The following is a 22,986-nucleotide window of genomic DNA, read 5'->3' as shown; positions in this document are numbered from 1 at the left end:
ATTCATTAGGCATAAGTGTATTCAACTCTTCAGCTTTACATATAACATCAGTATACATAACTTTGTAAAATATGGCCAGCTGTGGTTGTCTCATTTCCTTGGCAAGAACTCCCAAAGCCAATATAAAACAAGTAAGATAAAAGGAAGAACACACCGCGGCATCTGCCTCGCTTGTGGTTGTGACCGCAACAACATATCCCTAGGGAATTGTATGACGTCATGAAATAAGATGAAAGTTCCTGAGCCTTATATGGCACTTATTTCCTATAGATACATATTTTTTCATAACGGTTTAGTTTGTACTGAAGGATACATCTACATTTACGCACTTGAAGTCACAAAAATGCACATTCAGGGATGATATTCCGTATATACAACTAATACAACTTATATACGGAATTAATTCTGTATGACTGTCTATCTGTATCGCGCTTTAATGCGAAAACTACAGAATCATTTTGAAAGGCTCAAAGATAGTCTAGAACTTGAGAAAGAGAGTCTAGGACACAGGCTACTATTTATGCGGAATATAGAGTTATCTCGGGACACGAGTGAATGGTATCATAAAAAGTCCACTCAAGATTTTCAACACTGAAATCTCAGGCTCAATAAACTTTTGACCAACAAACCGTCAACTTCCCGTGAGTAATCTGATATCAAGAACAAAGCCTCAAATTAAAACCCTGACCATTTAAAAAGTCTTTCACCTCCACAGTAAAGCCAGCATTAAACCGCACACTACAACCGTCAATGTAACCCACACTTTTAATCTACCGTCAAATTAAGGGCACTGTAACACGGCCACTCGCTCTCAATACATGGAACCTTCGGGAGTTAACAATATATTCATTTGTACCGGTTTTTAATGTGGTACAACTAGGTTTTTCCTTTCCGTTAATTGTGGTCTGTCAGCTATTGTTGTGGCGCTCAGGGACAGAACACCACAACCTCGTTTGATGAGGTGGTTGACACTTTGGCTATAGCGGGGTTTATGCTTGACAAGGTATATTAATAATTGCTTGAGTTCCTTACCGATACCTTGTTCTCAAATAGGTAGGCGCTCTAGTAAAACACTGTTACTCAGCTAGACTGGAAGCCGATCCCAACATACTAAGAAAAAGGCTCGGGATATGTTGATGATGCTTGATTTCCTTACCGTTTTTACCCGACTGCTAAGAGTGGCTATAAATATAATAGAATAGGTCTTTATATTTTTTAAGTTTGTGTCGTAAATGCCTGAAGTCTTATCTTTCTGAATAATTTTGAGCAGAGCTAATCTTTGTCTCTATATAAGAGTGTTTAGATCACGTAAATAACTAACTCCCAATCTAAGATTTGACATTTAAAAGAAACCTGTGTTGGCCATAGAAAATTGGACAACAAATCGTATTTGGGCGCCACCCACTGGGAATGGTAAAAACAACTGCCCACGTGATGAAGCGACCTTGACAGTTGCAAGAATTCAATGAGAAAACAGAAATTGTATCGGCACACGTATTGGTCTGGCCTCCGTTTTGTATTAAAGCTACTGGTCGTTTCCCTCGGTTTCACTCTCAACGTAAGAGCACACTGCACTTTTTGCTGGGGAATTTGTTCCATTGCTTCTTCTTCCCAGCAAAAACACATAGGAAGTGGTGAATGGCGGGCGTTTTGGGGGCTGTTTTTTGTTTTGCCCTTCAAAAAGTGCTGATTTTCAGCCCACTTTTTATATTTATCTTATATTAAAAAAAAAAACGTGAATTCTACAAAAGGTTCTAGTCCATCTGATACCGGCAAGAACGTTGTTGATTCCTGAGCCCAAACAAACTATCGGCCGATTTATTTGTAGTGGGGTAAATATTTCACGTCATCCTATAAAATAAAGTCTGAAAACATGACATTTACAGTTATTTTAATAATCATAACTGTTCTATGTAGTTTAAAGTGTCGACGTATCATTTTAGTGGTAATTCCGAGTGGTATTAACATATCACGTATTAACATTATGAGTATTATGACACGATGACTAACATTAAGTGTAGTTTTATGGATTAATGTAAAATCTTGTTTTGGGCATTTTCCTCCTCTCCTTTTATGATATATGTATATTACGTCACTATATGAGTAACGCAAGTAATGGATATTTTCTATTTCCTTAAAATAATGCAGATTTATCACCATTAAATTACGTCAAAACTGACATAATTGTCAAAATACTTTTATAAAAAGATGATATAAGGGAAAACCTAAAATATAAGGATATTTTTATATGAAAAAACAATGTTAATTAGGATATACATATTACATATATCAATTAGGTAGGTACATGTCCAGTTGGCTATGGGTACAACGTGAGTGTCAGACTCTTACTGACTAAAACCCACCATGTTCCTTCTTTAGCTCTTTATGTACCAGGGCCGTGGTGACTTTCTGACAATCCCGAAGCCCCGGAAATAATCAACTCAGCCATCTGCTTCAATTATTAAGATAGATCATATTTCTGACCTGAACACATCATTGGTTTAAACTACTTAAAACTACCACCTGCTGGTAGCAACTACATATAAAATGTATAGTATAAGATACCCGTAACAATCTCAACCAATTTAAGTTATTAAGTGATGACACTTAAGCTAGATTAAGTAACCATGGAATTTCTTGCCCGTTCTTCTCCATAGGAAGCTACTTTTGAAATGGGCGTCTAGAATTAGACTTATTTATATTTTTGACGTTCATAAGTGCTTGTAAAGGCCTAAATGAAATAAATGATTTTAACTTAGACTATTTTAAAGCACCCGTTTTATAAATGAAACGTTTCTTTAATTCCAAGACCAGTCAGATGTCTTGTGAAGTAACTGGGTGAAACTGAAAGTGAATTTTGATCGTAATACGAATATAATTCTACTACGAATCGAGTTTTCGGTTTTATTATGACTAACGGTTATTTTGTTACTCTCGATTTTAACGCATTCAGTCTAACGTCTTTTATTAGTGAAGATAGGGTTACCGCGATTGGTTTAAGGTAATAGAGGTACCAACTTTTACGCAAAAACAAAACAGATTTTTAGGAAACTTTACAGTATTATGGCGAATATACGTAGGTACCTACATCAAAATTTAATGTAAGGTCCATTTATCAGAATATCACATAGGTTACTTTTTATTCGGATGCGGGAAGCTGGTCCCTGCAGGTCTAGCAAAACCCATATAGAGAGCCGGTCATTTACAGTTACAATTTCACAGAAATCGATCGACGTGTGAAAACAGGAAAGAATAACAGCGTAATTACGTTTCAGACACAAATACTAGGAAATACATTACGTCTGTGGATTCTAAATATATTTCTTTGAGGTGAAATATCACGATTTCGTATGCGGTTTCCTATTTAGTCTGTGGTCGCCTCAACGGCAGTCTGATGATCAGTGTTCGCGGCACCGGGTTCACTTCCGACCTTATGTAACTTGCCTGTAATTTCAGTTCACCATTTTGCATGCTATTAAAACGAGTTAGATTCATATTACCCGTTATTACGATTAGATGTTTAGTAGATTACCACTGCTTCCCTCTTACTGTAGTAGTTATGTAGATAGCGCAAAATTAAGCCGAACAATCAAGAGTAAAAAGCAACAAATCTCTATTTTCGTGAGGGCAATAAACCAAATATGCTTTCACTATTGTTATTGTAACCCCCACCACTGCATTATCTCTCTCATTATGAAACCTCAATAATACCTGTGTTAGGGGAAAGTATTTTAATGCCAAGTTAATTGGGTGGCCGACGACGGTCTATAATTATTGTGCTGTTAGACTAGAGCACGGCTCGGCTATGCTACACGTGCCTACGTCAAATTGAATAATTCAAGCGCCTTTATGTAAGATTCGTGATTAATAGCAGCTACAGAGATGATCACAGCGAACAATCGAATGCTCGGAGCCTTTTGTGTTCCTAATCACCTGCAAATTGGTGTAATGAGCGCTGACGACATTGTGTCACACGCAGCACCAGATCAGCTCATTTCACAATAAAACTAAAACACACAGATGTAATAAAGCCACATTGCGATGGACAATTGACTCCAATAGAAAGGTCGCGGTAATTACATTAGCGTCGCTCTCTTAATGTGTAACACTGACCCGCAGTACCGACGGTAGACGGAGAAAGGTGATTTACTAGTACCCCATTAAAAATAGAACAGACTGTTTGTAGATTATAGCGATTTTCAAAGTTTATCGAGTCGGGGACAGAAAATATAGTGCACAGAGAAAATAGCACCAATTTCGTTAGTGGAAAGTTGTTTAGGCGTATCATTGTATCGAGTCTGGTCTACATCGGGTTTCGATTCCTCTACAATGTACATACCTGTACTGGTTGACTGATGGAGACGCTAATGCTAGGAACTGGGTCACTAGAGTCACTACTTGAGCAAACACAAATGTGTTACTATTAGGGCACGTTGCTATACTTGTCAACTTACTATTGTTTTAATTTAATATATTGCCGCAACTGGTTTTAACGAGGTGTAAAACGCAATTTAGAAAGGTGTCGGCTATGATATGATGGTGTTTTTTGCTAAGTTCAAAGAGGCGTGCGAATGCCAGCCAATGGACACGGGTTTCCTGTGTAGAACACAATGAAAATGTTAGACAATGAGGGGTTTGTGAGATTGTGTTTACAAAACAGACAGCAACCTTGCTGCTTGGTTGACGGTTGATAACTTATCTTTTATTGTTTTGTTTAAAGATTTTGTTTTTTATAATTTGTTAGTATGATAGGCTTTATAAGATGAAAATGAACATTTATTGGTAATTTTTTATTTTTCATCTTAGGTACCTCTTCAGGCTCTTAAGGTTATAATATGTGATAAAAACTTTTTTTGATAATTTCATCATCAAGGAATAGTGCAGAGTGCAGTCAGCTTAGAACCCGAAGATTTTTTATACTTGACCTTGTAAAATAGGTAAATATACGGTACTGCAATTATGTACTTCTAAATGATCTCCCATTTAGAACAATTTGGATGGCACATGAGAACTTGCAAAAATACAGTTATCGACATTAATGAACTCTTGAGAAGCGGGTCGTCTTATATCTTAGTTTAAAGAAAAGAGGTGTGTGATAGCCTTGATGAGGTACCTATACATACATATAGAGGTATTACTCATTCATTATACCAAAGACTAATTTTAAAAATAAACTTTGAAGAACTAGCTACTAGTAACTTCAATAAACCCCAAAGTTATTTTGACAATAAGTACTATAAGTTGATAATGTCTCGTCTATGTTGTAAACTGTCTAAAATATAGGCAGGTGCCACATATTTTTACAATAATTTATCTTAGCCAGACTTTTAAATATTTATTTTTAATTGTATTTTGTATTTTATTGAATAGCTTTAGCATTTTATCTTTGCTATGGCTTCCAAAAAATTCAAACAAATCTCATTACCAGTTAGTAACGCAGTAAGTTTAACAGAACAAAAAAAAATACTTTCGCATTCATAAACGCAAAGGCTTAATTTACACATCACTCTTATAAGGCCTGTATTACATGTATGAATACCTATTACCTATGTATGTTTGTCTTTCTACCGTAATAAATCATGTATCATTCATATTGTGTTTTTCCAAACGCCCAACCTTATAGGCCCTAGTTCATTAACAACAAAAACAATTTTCCTAAAACAACGTTGAACGTAACGTATTTCTTTAACGAAAACTGACGTTTAAGCTGTTAACTTGGTCCTAAGACCAGTTAAGTAAGATTATATTATCTGTGGATCACCTGTCGTTGTCAACTTATGCGGATAGGAATGTCAAGGGCGACCGAATCTTAAAATGGACACCCATTGAGCTTGCCGAGCGTGGTAACGCCTACAGAGTTTTAATTGTTTTATTATTAAGTAATGGATGAATTGAAACTGAGGATAGATAGGTATTGTTCTAACAGTTTGGAGTTTGTTTGTCAGAAAATAATTTTAGGTGTAACTAGCCGTCTTCGTGTGGTTTCAACCGTATCCCGTGAGAACTACTGCCCGTACCGTGATAAAATAAGGCCTATGTTACTCGTATAGTTGTTTTCCAATTGTGATTCTTTCAAATCGGTTCACTACGAAATAGGTTCTTGGCACATTTGAAATCGATAATAAGCGTAATATTTACACATAGCTTTTGATTGAATAATAAATGTAAGTATCATAAAATGAAATGTTACAAAATATGATTGACATAATACGCAGTAAAATATGTCTATGTATATGATTTATAGGTTTCATACCTATAAATAATATTAATATACTATGTATAGCTACTAACACAAGAAAGGGGAAAAATGGTTTGTTTGTTTGTACCCTTAAGGCTCCAAAGCTACTGAACCGATTTGAAGATTCCTTCACTGCTGGAAAGCTACAATCTTATCAAGTAACATTAGTTATATTTTATCCCGGTAACAACAGCGCGTTTTTTTTAATATTTTTTATTTAACTATTCAATGAAACTGGTGGTATATCTATATTAGGGTGTCCCAAGACATAAGGGGGATTTTTTTTTTCTCGAATTCAAATACGCATACCCTCTAATTTTTTTCGGTTTGACCTCATTATCTCCTATAATGAATATTATCTCGATCAGACAGTGGTAACCCGTGCCGACTTAATGCCAAAGTGTTCACATGAAAAGTACTGACTTACTATGGAGAAAAGATCTTAATTATTTTTACTAAAAATAAACCTCGAATGCATCCAAATAATGTTTTATCTTCTCATATACAGTGAAAAATAATATCATTGTAAAAATTTTCATTTTAAAGTAGTTTTTTTTAACCCCCGACGCAAAAACGACGGGGTGTTATAAGTTTGACGTGTCTGTGTGTGTGTGTGTGTGTGTGTGTATGTGGCATCGTAGCTCCCAAACGGATGATCCGATTGTAATGCGGTTTTTTTTGTTTAAAAGGTATGTCAGTCGGGAGTGTTCTTAGCTATGTTTGGTGGAAATCGGTTCAGGTCTTCAAGGTCATCAGCTCGTTTGCTAGATGTGATAGGAATGTTACACGCTCAGTTTACTTGCAAGTATATGTGGGATCTGAAATTTGAAACACTAATGTCTTTTGGAACCACTGAGCTGGTCTGCTGTTAGGGCACGAAGGTAGGAGACGTAACCCTGAACTGCCTTTTAGTAAACCCATCGAGTTTGGGCTCGTTGAATTTGTCTTGACGAGTTCTCTTCATGTTTCTGATTGACGAGAACCTGATGCTGGAAATGGGATGTGGTGGATGAAACCCTGGAATGCCGGAATGAAACGGATAAACCGATTTATATTTTTGCTGAAAATCTAAAATGTCCAAAGGTTAATCTTTATTGTTTCTCAATCTGTGCAATTCTCCCAGAGCCAGTTTGTCATGAGGATTGTTAAACAGCTTCCTTTGGCCGAGATCGCATATAGCGACCCCATATTAAGATAAAATAAATTAAATGAAAGAACGAAAAATTAAGGACTCCTTTAAAAAGCATGAAATAAAATTAAATTATAAATTTAAAAAAACCCCCGACCCAAAAGTACGCAATAATTATGACAAAGGTTAAAACGCTAAACCCTATAAAAAGCAAAAAATAACTTTTAACACTACGTAAACTAAATTTTGACGTGTCGGGGGACCAACATTCGTTTAAAAAAAAACACGTATCTAAAGTAATGAATTAGAGCGGTCCCCCGACACGACAAAATTTAGTTTACGTAGTGTTAAAAGTTATTTTTTGCTTTTTATAGGGTTTAGCGTTTTTAACCTTTTGTCATAATTATTGCGTACTTTTTTGGGTCGGGGGTTTTTTTAAATTTATAATTTTTTTAGAGTCAGGATGAATTTTCCGATGTTCTAGGACGGTACCTAACAATAATTGTTTTTGTTCCTCATCTACTGTGATTAATCAATAAAAGTCTTGCATGAACTTCACCGATCTTTCGGCCACATCGTTCACTAACTCTCAGTGCTGAAACTTTGGCTTCTTGATACGAAGCATTATTTGACTAGAAGGTAGGACACATTCATGTAGAAAACTGTCATTAATTTTAAGGCGATCGATCAAAGAACTCGATTTTTACTGAAATGAAGTTAGAGGTGATTTTGCCATACAACGTACCGTAAAGATCTTCTTTTGAAAAAAAAATTTAACCAAAGACAAAATAACCCCTGAAAAACGATACATCCAATCGTTTTTCAAGAGTTATTTCCTCTTCGCTCCTCTGAGGCGCGTGCTTTCTGTAACTCGCGCTAACTGTAGGCCGGCTGCTCTCCTGGCTGTCATTTAACATCTTGGACAGTCGTTTCGGGTAGTCAGAAGCCAATAAGTCTGACACTAGTCTTATCAAAGGGGTATTGGGTAGCTGGGTAACTGGGTTGAGAAGTCAGATAGGCAATCGCTCCTTGTAAAACTCTAGTACTCAGCTGAATCCGGCAAGACTGGAAGCCGACCCCAACATAGTTGGGAAAAGGCTCGGGACATGATGATTTATTTTGATTGATGATCTATCTAAGTTGCTGAAAAAGTCGTGATGGCGTTGCTTAAAAACGTCTTTGTGTCTTTTGTCCCTCCAAACTTGATACAAGGTGACGAGTTTCGTCACACAATTAGGCAAAGATTGGAATACGCGCCTTTTCCCAGTAGATAATGCATTCGCGAATAGTAAGATTTACGTTTTCATTCACAATTAAATTAATTTCCCGAATATCACTACATAGGTAGTATACAACAAAGTCGCTTTTTCTGTCCCCGTGTCCCGTGTTGTAAGCTTACCTAATTCTTCAAAACTACGCAACCGATTTTCATGCACTTTTCTCTAATAGATAGAGTGATTAAAGAGGAAGGTTTACATGTATAATACTGTTATTCCGTGCGAAGCCGGAGCGGGTTGCTAGTTGTACAATGAAACTGCCAGAACTTGTCCATTAGACGGAAGTTTTGAGCCCGTCATTTGATGCTTTAGATCCCCTAATTGAAAATATACCCTTTTTATAACTGCGTAAGTCTAGTGACATGTTGGCTGTTTGAAAACAATGATTCGATCACTAAATAACAAGAAATCACAAGCACATCGACGAGTTAGATCGCGTTAGTCTTAGAGAGCAAGTATGACATACATTCAAATGTAAGTCGGCACGGGTTACCGTGGTCCTACCATCATAAAATTTTATTTATAATAGTTTTGGACCAAAAGGAAAAAAATAGGAGGGTATGCGTTAAAAAAAAATGATTTTGATTTTTTTGGGACACCCTAATCTATATGTATCTACTTAGGTGTAAAATATATTGGTGACTAGTAGTACATTCGAGTTTAAGTATCTGATAAATAAATCTTAATAAAGATAAATTAAATGAGATAATTCTAGCGACACGCCCAGAGGCCTATGAATGGAAAGTGGAGAGAAACCAACTGGTACGATATTTTTGTGATAAACATTCGAGTTATATCGAGAAATTGGTCCAATATGGGTTTGATTCTATATGATTAACTAGATACTCCAGCTTATATAAATCGATGGTCCTTATTTGAAAGCAGATTTAATTAATGATGATAATAAAATATGGATTCATATGGACCTCTATTCTTATGAATCTTTACAACTTTTCTTGTTGTTGAATTCTTGAAAAATCATGATTGATCTATTACCTATTTTTATTTGAGGACAAAACAGTCAATCTTAAATAATTTCTAAGCCTGGCGTCCTCTCAATACCTACCACATAACTTTCCACCATTTCAAAAGTAAATAAATATTATATTTTTCTATTTCAAATGAGCACTCCAAGTCGTCTCCTACTACAAAAACACTGAACAAAAATTGTAATAGACTTTCATAATATAAAAACGTATGCGCGAGAGCATCAAGCCATACGGGAAGCTATCCAGCATCCGCTATCATTATAAACGGCTTTACGGAGCGGAAAGTAATTATTTGCACACATCCTTATATCTTAGGCAACGCTTGCTTTTACAGAGGTGTTTGACGAATGCATGCGACGAGCAAATGGTACGTTCAATAGTCAAATGTGTATGTACAGTTCTCTTCAAAAGTTTTCCCCTCTGAAGTCAATCATTTAGACGTTTAGTTCGTACATTTTGACTAGCGTAAAGCCTGTTGTACTTCAGAGATGCAAGACGCATTTTGTTCAAGACTAAAGAAATCTTCAACTAAGTGCAGTGTACTTGAAAATTCATTGTAAACAGTTGTTTTAAGAAATCTAACGTTTATGTTGTCGGTTAACTTGGTCCTTGGTCTTAAGTCTAAATTACTTACCATCTGCCTAGCTTTCAATTGAATATGTTGGCATCGGCTTACAGAGAGACCAGTTGCAGCTGAATACCAGTGGTTTACATGAAGCAACTGTCTATCTAACAAGTCACAACTTAGCTACCGGGTAACCCGACACTGCTTGCCTAAATCTATTATGACTTTCCGGCTTCGAACTACAATGAACGACTTTCAAAAAAGCTATTGACGTTACAATAAAACCAATATTATATCATGTTTCAGAATTTTAATATAAGACTTATTTCTGAATTTTATCTCTAGACACATTATTCACTGCAATATATTTATATTGGCTACTGCATTAGCAAATATCTCGTCTAGGCCAGACGATGACCTGTCTAGAAGCACTGAATATATTTATAGACTGTTTTTATACAGTCCAGCTCTAAATATTTTGCGTTTTTATTTTAAAACTGCGCTCAAGCTTACTAAATACACATTTATATAGTACACCTAGAAATTCATACATGTAATAATTCATCAAGAAACATTCTAAATCCACATTAAAATATCATCGCAATCGGTTCAGCAGATTTCTTTTTTTCGAAAAACAATAACTTTTGTTTTTAGCAAAAGCTGATAAAACATCCATTTTTGAGAGCTTTAGTTATATTTACCTCAGCTATGAATTCAGTATTCAAAAAAGTATCTAACATTAAAAATCACGTAACACTAGAGTAACATAATGTATGAAAATTATACAGACACATGTAATTACACGTATGCAAATAATTAAAACATAAAAGTCACGTCATTCGTCGCCATACTTTGTATCTTTATGACTTTAGAAACAATTAGTATGACGCGGTGACCAGCCAGTCAGAATACCGCGGATATTACACAGAGTTATTTTAACTCAGTAAACATTGCTAAAGAAAGATAACGCGTGAAATTCATTATCATGTAAAATTAGTCATATGAGGTTTGGTAAAAACCTCTTCGTAGATAAGACCGCCAATTTTAAGTCCTCCTTTTGCACAATTCTTTGTAATATTTACTAAAACCATCATCATCTGTCTAGCTTTTTCCCAACTATGTTGGGGTCGGCTTCCAGTCTAACTGGGTGCAGCTGACCAGTGTTTTACAAGGAGCGACTGTCTATCTGACCTCCTCAGCCCAGTTACCCAGGCAACCTAGTACCCCTTGGTAAGACTGGTTGTCAGACTTACTGGCCTCTGACTACTCATAACGAGTGCCAAAGATATTCAAATGAATTCTTTAGAAAAAGCTATCAACGTATTAATAAAAATAAGACATAACAAGTAAATGACAAGCTACCATAAATAAAATAAAAAACACACATTTAAATAATACTTAAATGTGAAGGAAAATCACCAAACTTGTTCCTAACACAATGATTTATTCCGCCAATCATTATTTAACACGACATTTGCATTTTATCATTACGAAACATCTATCATAGAGCAGAAATTTTACTTTTTTGTTACAATAATCTAGCGTTTTGTGACAGCAGATTATTTTGACGTTACATAATTGACGTAATCGGAGGCCAGTAGGACAGGTCGGCTCTTCGCTAAATTGATTGTCACCCTCGCTTTCTGCAGTCGGATTATAGGGCACGTTAACTTCTTTACCTAGTTTTTATGTTATTGGACTAGAGAACTCTGTCTAGTGTTCTGTTTAAAGGCTTGCTAGGTAGAGTTTATTTTTCATACTAATACAATAAAGGATAAAGTATGTGGCTGTATACTTGTTACTTCTTCAGGATTCGATGAAAATTTACTTTTGCTTAAGTATAAGCTTGTTCAGATCAACATTTAGGCTGCTTTCTACCTCTTTGCTGGAAGAATTTCCCTCTGGATTCGTGTTAATTTTCACACAGGAGCTACCTAAGAATACTGTCTACAGTACCTACCTACCTCATTTAATTCAAAATGTCCAAACTATAACATATTTTGCTAAAAATATAATCTACAAGTTATAAAACTTATAATGATGGCACAGTTTAACCATGACAACAGCATTTCTTTCATTTGCATATTGCATATGCCGTTGCAACCCATAGCTGCTGGTCAGTTATTCTCAGTTATAACTGTTAGACTTCTAAGTAAGTAGTGGCATGCATTTTATATTATCATATCATCGTCAACCGCATTATGATATTACACTACCTATGTTTGTAGTTTCAAAAATGTTAATCTTATAAGGTCTCTCTCACTTTAGGGTGGGAAAACACCAAATGACACCATCGGCTGTCGATGCAGCAAGATTGTCAGACTTTTACCACTTTATTATAAAACGTGATTTAAAAAAGAGCCTTACTTAGACGATAGTTTTTACCTAGTACTAAAGCCGGAACTTTTTAGGACCACGTTTTATATGAAGGTACTGACTAAAACCCATCTTTATTCATTCGGGAGCCCTTAACGTACCAGGGCCGCGATAACTCTTTCAACCAGTCCCAGAGCCCAGAAAGTCTCTCCCATAAAATCTATATAATATATCAAATAGTTCTCAGGTTGATGCATTGAAACTCTTTGGAAAAATCCCGTGGTTCTACTTAAGTAGGTATCTTTCTTTCGTCACCCAAAATGTCATAAAGTCCTTAATTTGATGCATGCGATTGTCTTTTGTCATAATTTGTCAGAACCACAAACTACTGGCCCCTGTCATGGTTGAATAACTATTTTTATTGCGCCGATCGTATAATGGTCGAATCGATTAGGAGTGTAATCGAGTCTAATATCGAGTATTTCGCAAACATCAGACTGATTTAAGGAATTTGACATGGAGCTGCCTGATTTCTTCAATTGATTTGTAAATATGTGACAGACACAGAATAATAGATTGAGTAATTGATAATAGAAATGCGAAGTCTTATCAAATATCTAGTTTACTTTTAGATACAACGTTGGAAGGAGATGAAAACCTGCGAAATCACATTGGACAGTTTCAGATTGGTTTTCAATTGATTGATGGATTTAGCTGACTTCTTTCAAATATTATACCTAAACGTTACTTTCAATTGTGGTAGTATAATATTTTAGATCTAAGCAGTCCTTAAAATGGAGTTTCCTTTAAGAATTCGGCAGCTAATTTTATTTATTTTAAAGTGATCATCAAACCTCACCTATTTATAGACTATTGACCGATTAGGAATCCACGGCCAGACGGCCGACGGTAAGCGAGGCTTAAGGGTGACTATTGGCTATTAAGCCGAAATAAAGCCGCTTGGCTTATATAAAACCTGTGAAGGACATCAATTGGGGAGTTAACAATTTTATTGAAGCTGCTCAAATGAAGTCACACTTTACAATGGCTAAAATAATATGGTTTTTTAAACGTGAATAACGTGGCAAGCTTGGAGAAAAACCAGCCAGTGCGAGATGTAAAACGGCTAAAAAGTCATGTGTTTGCATTTGGTGTTTGAGAGCCTAAAATATTTATCGCGTATTCTTTTTCAGCATTTTGCTGTTTTAGCAGTAGGTAGAAGAAATGCACCATCTGCCAAAATGTAGACAATATAACTGTCACGGTTCACGAGATACAGTCTGATGACAGACGGATAGCGATGTCTTAGCAAAAGGTTCCGTTTTACCCTCTGAGTACGGAAACCTCACCGGTAACTGACTTTAAAGACATTATTTACTAGAAACTTCCATCTCTTTTGCAAATTAAAAGATTATCTTCATGCAGATTTTTGGAGCGTAGATCCAGCACATAGATAAGTAACGGTGTCTATGAATACTGTATGTAACGACATGTGAGGCATTTACCACGGTCCACCAGATTGCAACTATCTGCCCCATCATGGTCCACCGCTCCGATAAGTGGAACAAGAGATGCAAGCAGTTTCTATTCAAATTGCATTGTAATATCTAAGTCATGTCATTTGGGGTATCGGAAATCGTTGCAAGTTTGTAAATGGTTTAAATGTGGAGGAGAACTTACTGATTGTATAAAAGATATTTTTCTAAATGAACCTTGAATTAGTCTCAATTATCGGTTTATGAATAGGAATAATCATTTTTCAGGCAAATATTTGGCAAATAAATAATAAATAATTATCAAAATCAAAAAGAAACTGCAGTCTATTCCACCCGCATCACCAGAAACTAATTTCTGCGCCAGGTTAAAAAGTAATCTACATATTATGTTTTGTTTCAGAATCTAGACTATCTACGTACCGAATTTCATTTTAATTGATTCTGTAATTTTGCTGTGTAAGCGCGTCACAGAGACAGAGTTACTTTCGCGTTTGTAATACTAGGAAACAATATAGTTAGTAGATAAAATAATAGAGGTACTGGGTAAGTGAATGAACAAGACTTATTTAAAAAGTATACTCACAACTGACAGACAGATATGGAGGCTACAGTACGCCTAGCCAAGCAAGATCGGGTCAACGAAATTTACACAAGTGTGCCCTTTTCAAACTAAAACCTATTGTCTTACTACCGGCACTGGCTTACGTAATATTTGGTTTACAAATTCTTTAGCTTATTTGTATAGGTATTTACTATTAGGTAACTATTGTTTTAGATATCAACTTATCTAATGGACTATTCATTTTTTGAAGTTTTGATTGTCAATTGTTTTTTTCGTTCTTTTTTTGTGTGTTGGGTGATATAAGTCATGTTTTTTCTATAGATACTAATACAATAAAGATGATTTTTTTTGTAGGTTTGTTTTAGCTCCAGGACTTCGAAATCACTGAACTGACCAGACAAATTCTTTCAGTGTTGTGAAGCTGCGTTTTCCCTGAGTAACATCGGTAGTATATTTAGGATTTAGGATTTATATAAGAGTAGGTATATTAATATTTTTTTAGTGTGGGCAGTAGTTCCCACGGGACACAAGTGAAACCACGGACTCTCCATACATTTAGACATTAAATAGAAAGCTATTTTATTGCCATAAATTGCAATTATCGTATTGAGATGAATAAGTAATATAAAATCATAGAAATACGAATTAATTATAGCGAATAATATCTAAAGTTAATAAAGCTTGTCATAAAATTGTAAGCCACGTTAGTGTAAGAAACTTGAAGAATAAGTATAGTACCGTTACAAAGACATGAGTGTAAGACACTGCAGATTAAACAGTCGGCCAACAATTGATGGTTGGCAATTGTTTTTTAAAGAAAATCTTGCTAAACACATATACTGTCGTACCACAAAAACTTTTAAACGTCTGTTGATCATCACTTGTCAAAAAAAAGATATCTATTATGACGTTGAAATACGGTCCGTTTTACAGCCACACTTTTTAGACAAGTGTTCGAAAGATGTTTAAGTTTTTGTAGTAAGGCTGATACTGTCGTACCACAAAAACTTTTAAACGTCTGTTGATCACTTGTCAAAAAAATGACAGATTATGACGTTGAAATAAGGTCTGTTTTGCAGCCACACTTTTTTAGACAAGTGTTCAAAAGATGTTTAAGTTTTTGTAGTAAGGCTGCTGATCTTTGTAATGCGCGTACTACTTACTTATCATTCATCTTCATACTGATTTATGAGTCCAAACAAACTATCGGCCGAAGTTAACTGTATTCGTTGTAATAAAGTAAGCAGCAATGGTTTGTAACAAAATACTTTGTCGGTGAAAGCAATGTGTTATTACGTAAGTCAGTTCTCATCGGATTTTAACTCTAGTTGTTAAACGCGGTTTTGCTCGTAACCCTGAAAGAAAGAATAAGAAGCTAAGCCACGGGTATTCGCAGGAACACTTGCTAAGAGCTGGTTTGATGTGGTTCGATAATTATAATATGTTTTTGTTTGTATTTTGAATAAATGTCGTGTTACGTTTTTATTGTTTGGTTTAAGCACACAAGCTAGGTATTAATATAGTTTAAGTGTTTTTTGTAAAACTGTTTGTTTTCCGAATAAAATAAAAAAAGTATCCCATAACCTTCCCATAGCTTTAAGCTATCTGTGCACAAATTTCATCTAAACAGTGGCAGCCATTTTTCTTTAAAAAAGCTGAAGAGTTTGTTTGTTGGCTTGAACGCATTAATCGCGGGAACTACTACTGGTCCGATGTGCGAAGTTAAGTGTAATTTAGCCCATTTACCGCGGAAGGCTACAGGCTACTTTTTATTCGAGTTCGTGTGGACGTTCCCACGGGACGCGGCTGAAACCGCTAACAGAAAGGTTTGAAATATATGACTGAGTACCTTTTTCAAGTTGTCTTAATCATTTTCAAATAAACATACCCATATTAAATTCGAATAAACAAACAAACAGAGTAACTAAAGAACATTAACATTACTTAGGGCTTGAAACAAACATTTCGATATACACTGAACTGTTTCAGAGTGATGTTGCAACGGCAGTGCAATGGTCATCAGCTTGCATCGTGCACTTAACGAGATCATATTTTGAAATTGTTAATTATTTTGGCTGTGAACACATATCGTGGGGATATACTGAGTTTTGCGAGTGTGTTTATTCAAGGTAAAAACGGCTGAAGTGATTAAGATTTTGGTCTGGAACTACATAAGTCTGGACATATTATCAGGATAAATGGAAATCTTCTGCAGAAAATAGTATATAGTTTAAAAAGCTGTCTAGATTTAGCTAAGAAAAATACTACTTAAAATGCTACTTAAGTATACTAATAAGTATTTTATTTTATTAATGTTTAAAGTCCAAACGACAGGATATAATTCACACAAGTTTAGCAATTGACGCTTATAAATAAATACGTATTTATTTATTATGCACGTACATTTTATTGTAGGTAATAGCGTAATAAATTCAAATAATAATTTCGGGTAAGTAATGAGTGAAGCAATTTCCTCGTAAATCGTACCCAAGGTTAGCGCCCAATTAAGTAAGGATTAAGCATCGGAGAATAATTAAATTTAAGCAGTACCTGTACATGCCGTCTTATGTGTTTATAGTTCGGTCCAAATATCACTCAACCACCTTGCAAGTTATAGAGCGACTGACGAATCTTGATACTCGTCGCAAGAGGCGCATAGCTTGCACTAAGTCTTACGAAGTTTGTTTTAGCTTTATCGGTACATACTTTTAGTCAATTCTGTTTTTAATACTTCTACTGTGTAAATAAATGGTTAAATAAATAAATAATGTTGGGACACCTTTTATACTTGCCGTCCATTGGTCTAGACAAGCTAAGATACATTATTCGGACTGTATATTATATTATATTATCTCCTGAACCAGCCACTCTGACGACCAGTCGTACCAAGGGGAATTGGGTTGCGGAAGCCACATAGGCAGTAGCTCCTTGTAAACACTAGAACTTATATGCATCCGTTTAGACTGGAAGACGACCCCAACATAGTTAAGAAAAAGGCTTGGGAGATGCTGATGATAATATAATATCTACCCAGTCTGTGGCACGATTGTCCGAATAAGTATCAAGAACACTGGTCTCACTACACTCACAATAAGCAACTTGATATTACGGCGCTGGACGAAAGGCGACATAAACTATGTCGTCAATATATTTTGTAACCATTTGACATAATTGAAAGACGTTTAAAAGGCATTTTAGTACAAATTGGTTGTTGAAACATGTAAGTAGGTAGGTATGTGGTGTGGGTTTTTATTGGGTACGTAAGTGTTAATTATGTTATAAATGTAATAAACTGTGGCAAATAAGAATAGTATACCTAACTTAAATAGCTTACTCCAGCGGTTCCACACGCGTCCCGTGTATGCTACTTCGCGCACCCGGATAAAATAGACCTTTTTTTTAACGACATCAAAAATCATCAAATGACCCCTACCGCTGTGGGTTAGCCGCGGTGAGGGAGTGTCAGACTCTTACTGACTAAACAAATGTAGTCTTCTAAAGGAATTAAATCGGACCAGTAGTTCCTAAGAACAGCACGTTTCACAACAAAAAAGTAAAGAAAAACATATACTTACACCGATATGTACCGAAAAGTCTAAATTAAAAAGTAGGCATGTCTAGTAGTCTCCATAAATGGTCTTAAAACGTCACGAAACCCCTAACATTGAAAGCAATTAACATGTTTTATGAATATTTTAGAACATTTAGAAATAATTACGTAACCTGGACCTTAGCGTTTACTTTCAACGTTTCACTTTGGAGAAACTTATCATATAAATAAAATTATTACATACAGCATAAAAACTTAATTAGTTATTCTAAGATATGCATGAAGCTTACCTACTCAGCTAGGGTTGCTAAAAAATCTTTGAAGATTATTTTTTTCACAACATAAACTCTATACTTATAAATATTGGGTATATAATATAGTGATTTTCCTGTGATTTCACACAGATATTTTGCTTAGGCTAAGTATGCGAAAATCAGGTAAGCAGTTTTTGCACCTGCCTACCAACTTTTTGCACCCTCGTGTCACTCTACGCGAAAACTATCCGGAACGAACCGGTTACAATGAAATGTTGTTGATCCTAAAATCTGAAAAACCGGCCAAGTGCGAGTCGGACTCGTGCACGAAGGGTTCCGTAAATTACAGTTAAATCAACCTATCTCAAAAACTATAAGAGATACTTTGATCAAACCAAAAATCGTTGAAAGAGTTAATTAGCATGCATCACCTCTATTTTTTTTAGAATTTTATACCCCGTAGTTATAAAAATAGAGGGGGGGGACATACTTTTTACGACTTTGAGAGCTGATATCTCAAAAACCGTTCACTTTAAGAAAAATGTTTTTTAGAAAACTTTATATCATTTTAAAAGACCTTTCCATTGATACCCCACACGGGTATGTACATCGAAAAAAAAAATTTCATCCCTCAGTTACATGTATGGGGGGCCCCACCCCCAATTCTTTTTTTTACTATTTAGTGTCATATTTTTGTAGCGGTTCATACAACACATATTCCCATCAAATTTCATCACTGTAGTACTTATAGTTTCCGAGTAAATCGGCTGTGACAGACGGACAGACGGACAGACGGACAGACGGACATGACGAAACTATAAGGGTTCCGTTTTTGCCATTTTGGCTACGGAACCCTAAAAACGACCTTTGTAAGCTTCTTTTTATCCAGATGCTAGAAGAAGTTTCCTTTTTGAATCGCAGATAGTTACCGATACAAAGTTACATAAATACATCAAAATAGGCTGATTAAATTTTGACAGCCCTAATCATTGGGCCATACTATAACCTCCACGAAGGTAAGTAAGTTTTGCAATTAATTAGTAAGTGTTATTTATTTAGTATGGCATGATATTTATACGTCTGGTTGCCCACGCGAGGCAGATGCGTGTGATCGACGGGTTTAAATAGCATTGCCGTGGACATTTACGGTTATTTTTAACGTTTTTATTGGAGCTTTCGGGTTTATTTTCAGTGGGGTATCAATGGGAGGACATAATAATGTTCGTCTGTTTTTTCTTAAATTTATTATTTCACGAACATTTGCTGAAGATACCTACTAGTACTCGTAAAAGATTACAAAAGGTAAGTATTGCAAGAAGGATGTGTGGAAAAGTACTAATTTGTACGAAAAAACTTGCGCTCTCTTATCATCAAGGTTGACAATAATATTTGAGATCGTCCTTAGCTCTATATATTTATTTTGTAGGTTGCAGCTTATTATTGTAAACTCCAAAATTGCATAATGCCGCGCATAGACCATTTCCATTTTAAAAAGTTTGAGTAAAACCTCTATGTATGAGAAAAATTGTCTATGGTTTGAAAATATTTGAATATTATCACGTGTATCAGTGTATAGGTCACTAGGAAACCCACGAGTGCATATAAAACGAACATTAAAACATAATATTCAACAACTAGTTTAACTCCATTTTTAATGTAAATGGCAGGCGATGCTAATTTGTATCTCATGCAGTTTAAACAAGTTTTGAAAATCAATAAAATACTGCATCGTGATTGGTCAAATTTATTTAACGTTATACTTGAAAATGTTTAAGTTTAATTGCTGCGTTTTTTAATGATTTATTGGTTTATGAGACTTTAAGGAACGACTAAGCGAGGTAGGATTTTTTTCAGTTGATCTATGTATGTGGTCTTGGGTGTGGAAGGTTGGTCCATTTACTTCTTGAACCTTAGCCCGACTTAACATCATTCAAAAAATCGGTGTAGGTAATATTACATCAATAATAATAATTTTATAAACAGGTCAAAGCCAGAACTCCTCATTCAAAGCGGATCTATCCACTTATCTAGCCACAACTTTGTGAAAAAAGTGTAGACCGATGATACAATTATTACAACTTGATTTAGCGAAAACGTCTCTACAGAAGGTCACACATGATTAATGTATCCAAAAAAAGTAAAACACATACCTTTTTAACAAATTCGCCATGGCCACTCGCGTAAAAAAACTTCAAACATCAAATATTTGCTGAAAATTAACACTAAGTACACACAATCCGTCCTTAGTCCATTGCTAACGTATACTATCTAAGAGAAGGTGTTATCATGACAGATCGGGGTATTCTTAACGTTTATCAGATATATAATCTTGAAACAACATGTCAATCATTCAGACACCGTACTTATCTTGCTCTCTTCGTAATATCACTATGAAACATATAGAAAGAAGGTCAGTCTACATTGACACGCACTTTTTGCGAAATTGTCTCTGGTTTCACATTTTTATTTTAAATTCAAATGTTCGGATTTGAATTTGGAATCTATTGACACGAACACAGATAAATAAAAATATAATATTTATGGCGCGAAAAAGTGAGTTATATTTTCCCGTATTTTTCAATATCTTTTCAGTAAATACGTCTACACAGTATGTAGTCTATCGCTGTAATAAATAGTCCTTTTGTTATTTACTGCGTTATATCACGCGGCGGTGGAATATAATACATTTTCATTGTCACCAGTTGTGGCTGAAAGTATACATGCAAATGCATATTGCCATGATATCATGTGTACGCAAAACAATGCATTCAGTTGTCATCATGATTTTATGACGAAAACTCGGTGTTTTTTTTTATTATTTGAGTAATCGGATTCATATGATATTACGTAGTAGTTTAATCTGTATCTGAAGTGTAAAAAATTGTTCGAGTAGTTTTTATTAAGCTCATATTTTTTGTAAGGATTTATTATCGAACGAATCCGAACGACTGAAAACTATATAATCGAAAGAAATAACTTCGGAAAATTAGGCTTTTGAGATAGTTGGATAAATGAGTAATTACAGGCAGTTGCTATTTTGTTTTAATGGCATACGAGGTGTCTTAAGGGCTTAAGTAAAAATCTATTTATTTGTCTTCATAGAATTTGGAAATTGAACTTCATAATAAAACCTTATTCCATACACTACAAAGACAAGGAATTGTAACCAAACACCTGATCAATATGATATTTTATAACATACTTAGCTGCGTAGACACAGAAAATACGTAAGTGTCTATAGTAACAAACTAGCCGTTTTCCCGCGGTTTCACCCGCGTCCCGTGGGAGCTACTGCCGCACCGGGATAAAACACAGCCTATGTTACTCGCAGATAATATAGCTTTCTAATGGTGAAAGAATATTTAAAATCGGTCCAGTAGTTTTTGAGTTTATCCATTACTTACAAACAAACAAAGTTTTCCTCTTTATAATATTAGTATAGATATAGTATAGATAAGTAATTCAACCGATATAATTGTTTATTGAATTTATAATTACTGCACATTACAAAGCTATTTCCCTAATATTTTGAATAGCTATGCAACAAATAAGACATTTTTTAATCGTAAGTCCCTTCAAAGCGACCGTGAAGGAACTTTTGTAAGGCCACGCTCTGTTATCTGGTTAATATTTAACTTGTATTAAAAGGTAGGTAATTGTAGTTTTTGTGTACTTTTGGTGAGTTTTATTTATTTTCGTTGGGCAGGTTATGGAAGGGGGGGCCAGTTGAAGACGAAATTACTGCTAGGAATTCAGAAAGGTCAGGAAGACGTGTTGATGAAGTGACTACCTATTAAAATAAGATTAAAAAACAAACACAACTCTTTAAAAAAATGGTATGGATAAGGTATGGTAAATGCAGCCATTTTCTTTGGCAGTCATCATCATTTTGATCCTCCTGCTCGGCGCAGCATGTTTTCTTCTTCCATACTCTACTATTTGCCGTCATCTCATAAGTAACATTCTTTGTCAGTCAATGAACTATCAGTAAATTAATAGAATTGATTTATTTCGTTACTACAGGAAATTTGGAAACGTAAACTAGGCTATCTAGATATAGTTATCTTCGTTAAATCCAGCTGTATTTCAAACAAGAGTAAAAGGAGGATATGTTTAGATAATCCCACTAAATATATTAGAATTATTTAGTATTTGAAATGGTCTGAAACTAGGTGAGTCTACATCGATAAATCTACGGCGTTCTATAAATTATTAGGAGGTATGGCGCCGAGCGAACATTCAGAAGCCAGTAGCTAATGAATCAAACTAAATACTAAAGGATATAGATATAGTTATCTACTTTAATTCATCATTCAATTAAACCCAGTCCATCGGATTACAAATGCTGCGTAATAAATTGTGCAAATTAGTGGACAAAAGTAGCTGTAGGAACTGATTTTAAAATAAATGTTTAGACTAATGTATCCCTGTCATAAATCAGGAAATATTAAAATTATCAGTTTTCCCTTTTCCCTGATCGTGGTTTTATTGTTGCCTGATTATACTAAAATCACTCTCTCTCTCTCTCTCTCTCTCTTCCTGTTATATATCATATATATGGGGTCAGCTAATTATAATATATCGTAAAAATTTGAGATTTTTGAGATTTT

The 22,986-nt window shown here is 35.1% G+C and overlaps 1 protein-coding gene across 2 annotated transcripts in view; it reads right to left on the bottom strand.

Moving 5' to 3' along the window:
- Positions 1 to 22,986, bottom strand: part of LOC135117321 (nostrin-like) — a 68,658-nt gene that overhangs the window by 41,675 nt on the left and 3,997 nt on the right. Inside the window, exon 1 of one of the 2 annotated variants that reach the window (XM_064036333.1) lies at positions 20,527 to 21,017. The exons of the other annotated variant lie outside the window; for it this stretch is intronic. Within the exon in view, the coding sequence (XP_063892403.1) occupies positions 20,527 to 20,546 (20 nt within the window). The 5' untranslated portion in view covers positions 20,547 to 21,017. Of the gene's footprint in view, positions 1 to 20,526; positions 21,018 to 22,986 lie in introns of those variants that run through there. 2 annotated transcript variants of the gene reach the window in all.

The sequence above is a fragment of the Helicoverpa armigera genome, chromosome 1 (assembly GCF_030705265.1).
Source record: "Helicoverpa armigera isolate CAAS_96S chromosome 1, ASM3070526v1, whole genome shotgun sequence".
NCBI lineage: Eukaryota > Metazoa > Arthropoda > Insecta > Lepidoptera > Noctuidae > Helicoverpa > Helicoverpa armigera.
This window is presented reverse-complemented; position numbering and strand designations above follow the sequence as displayed.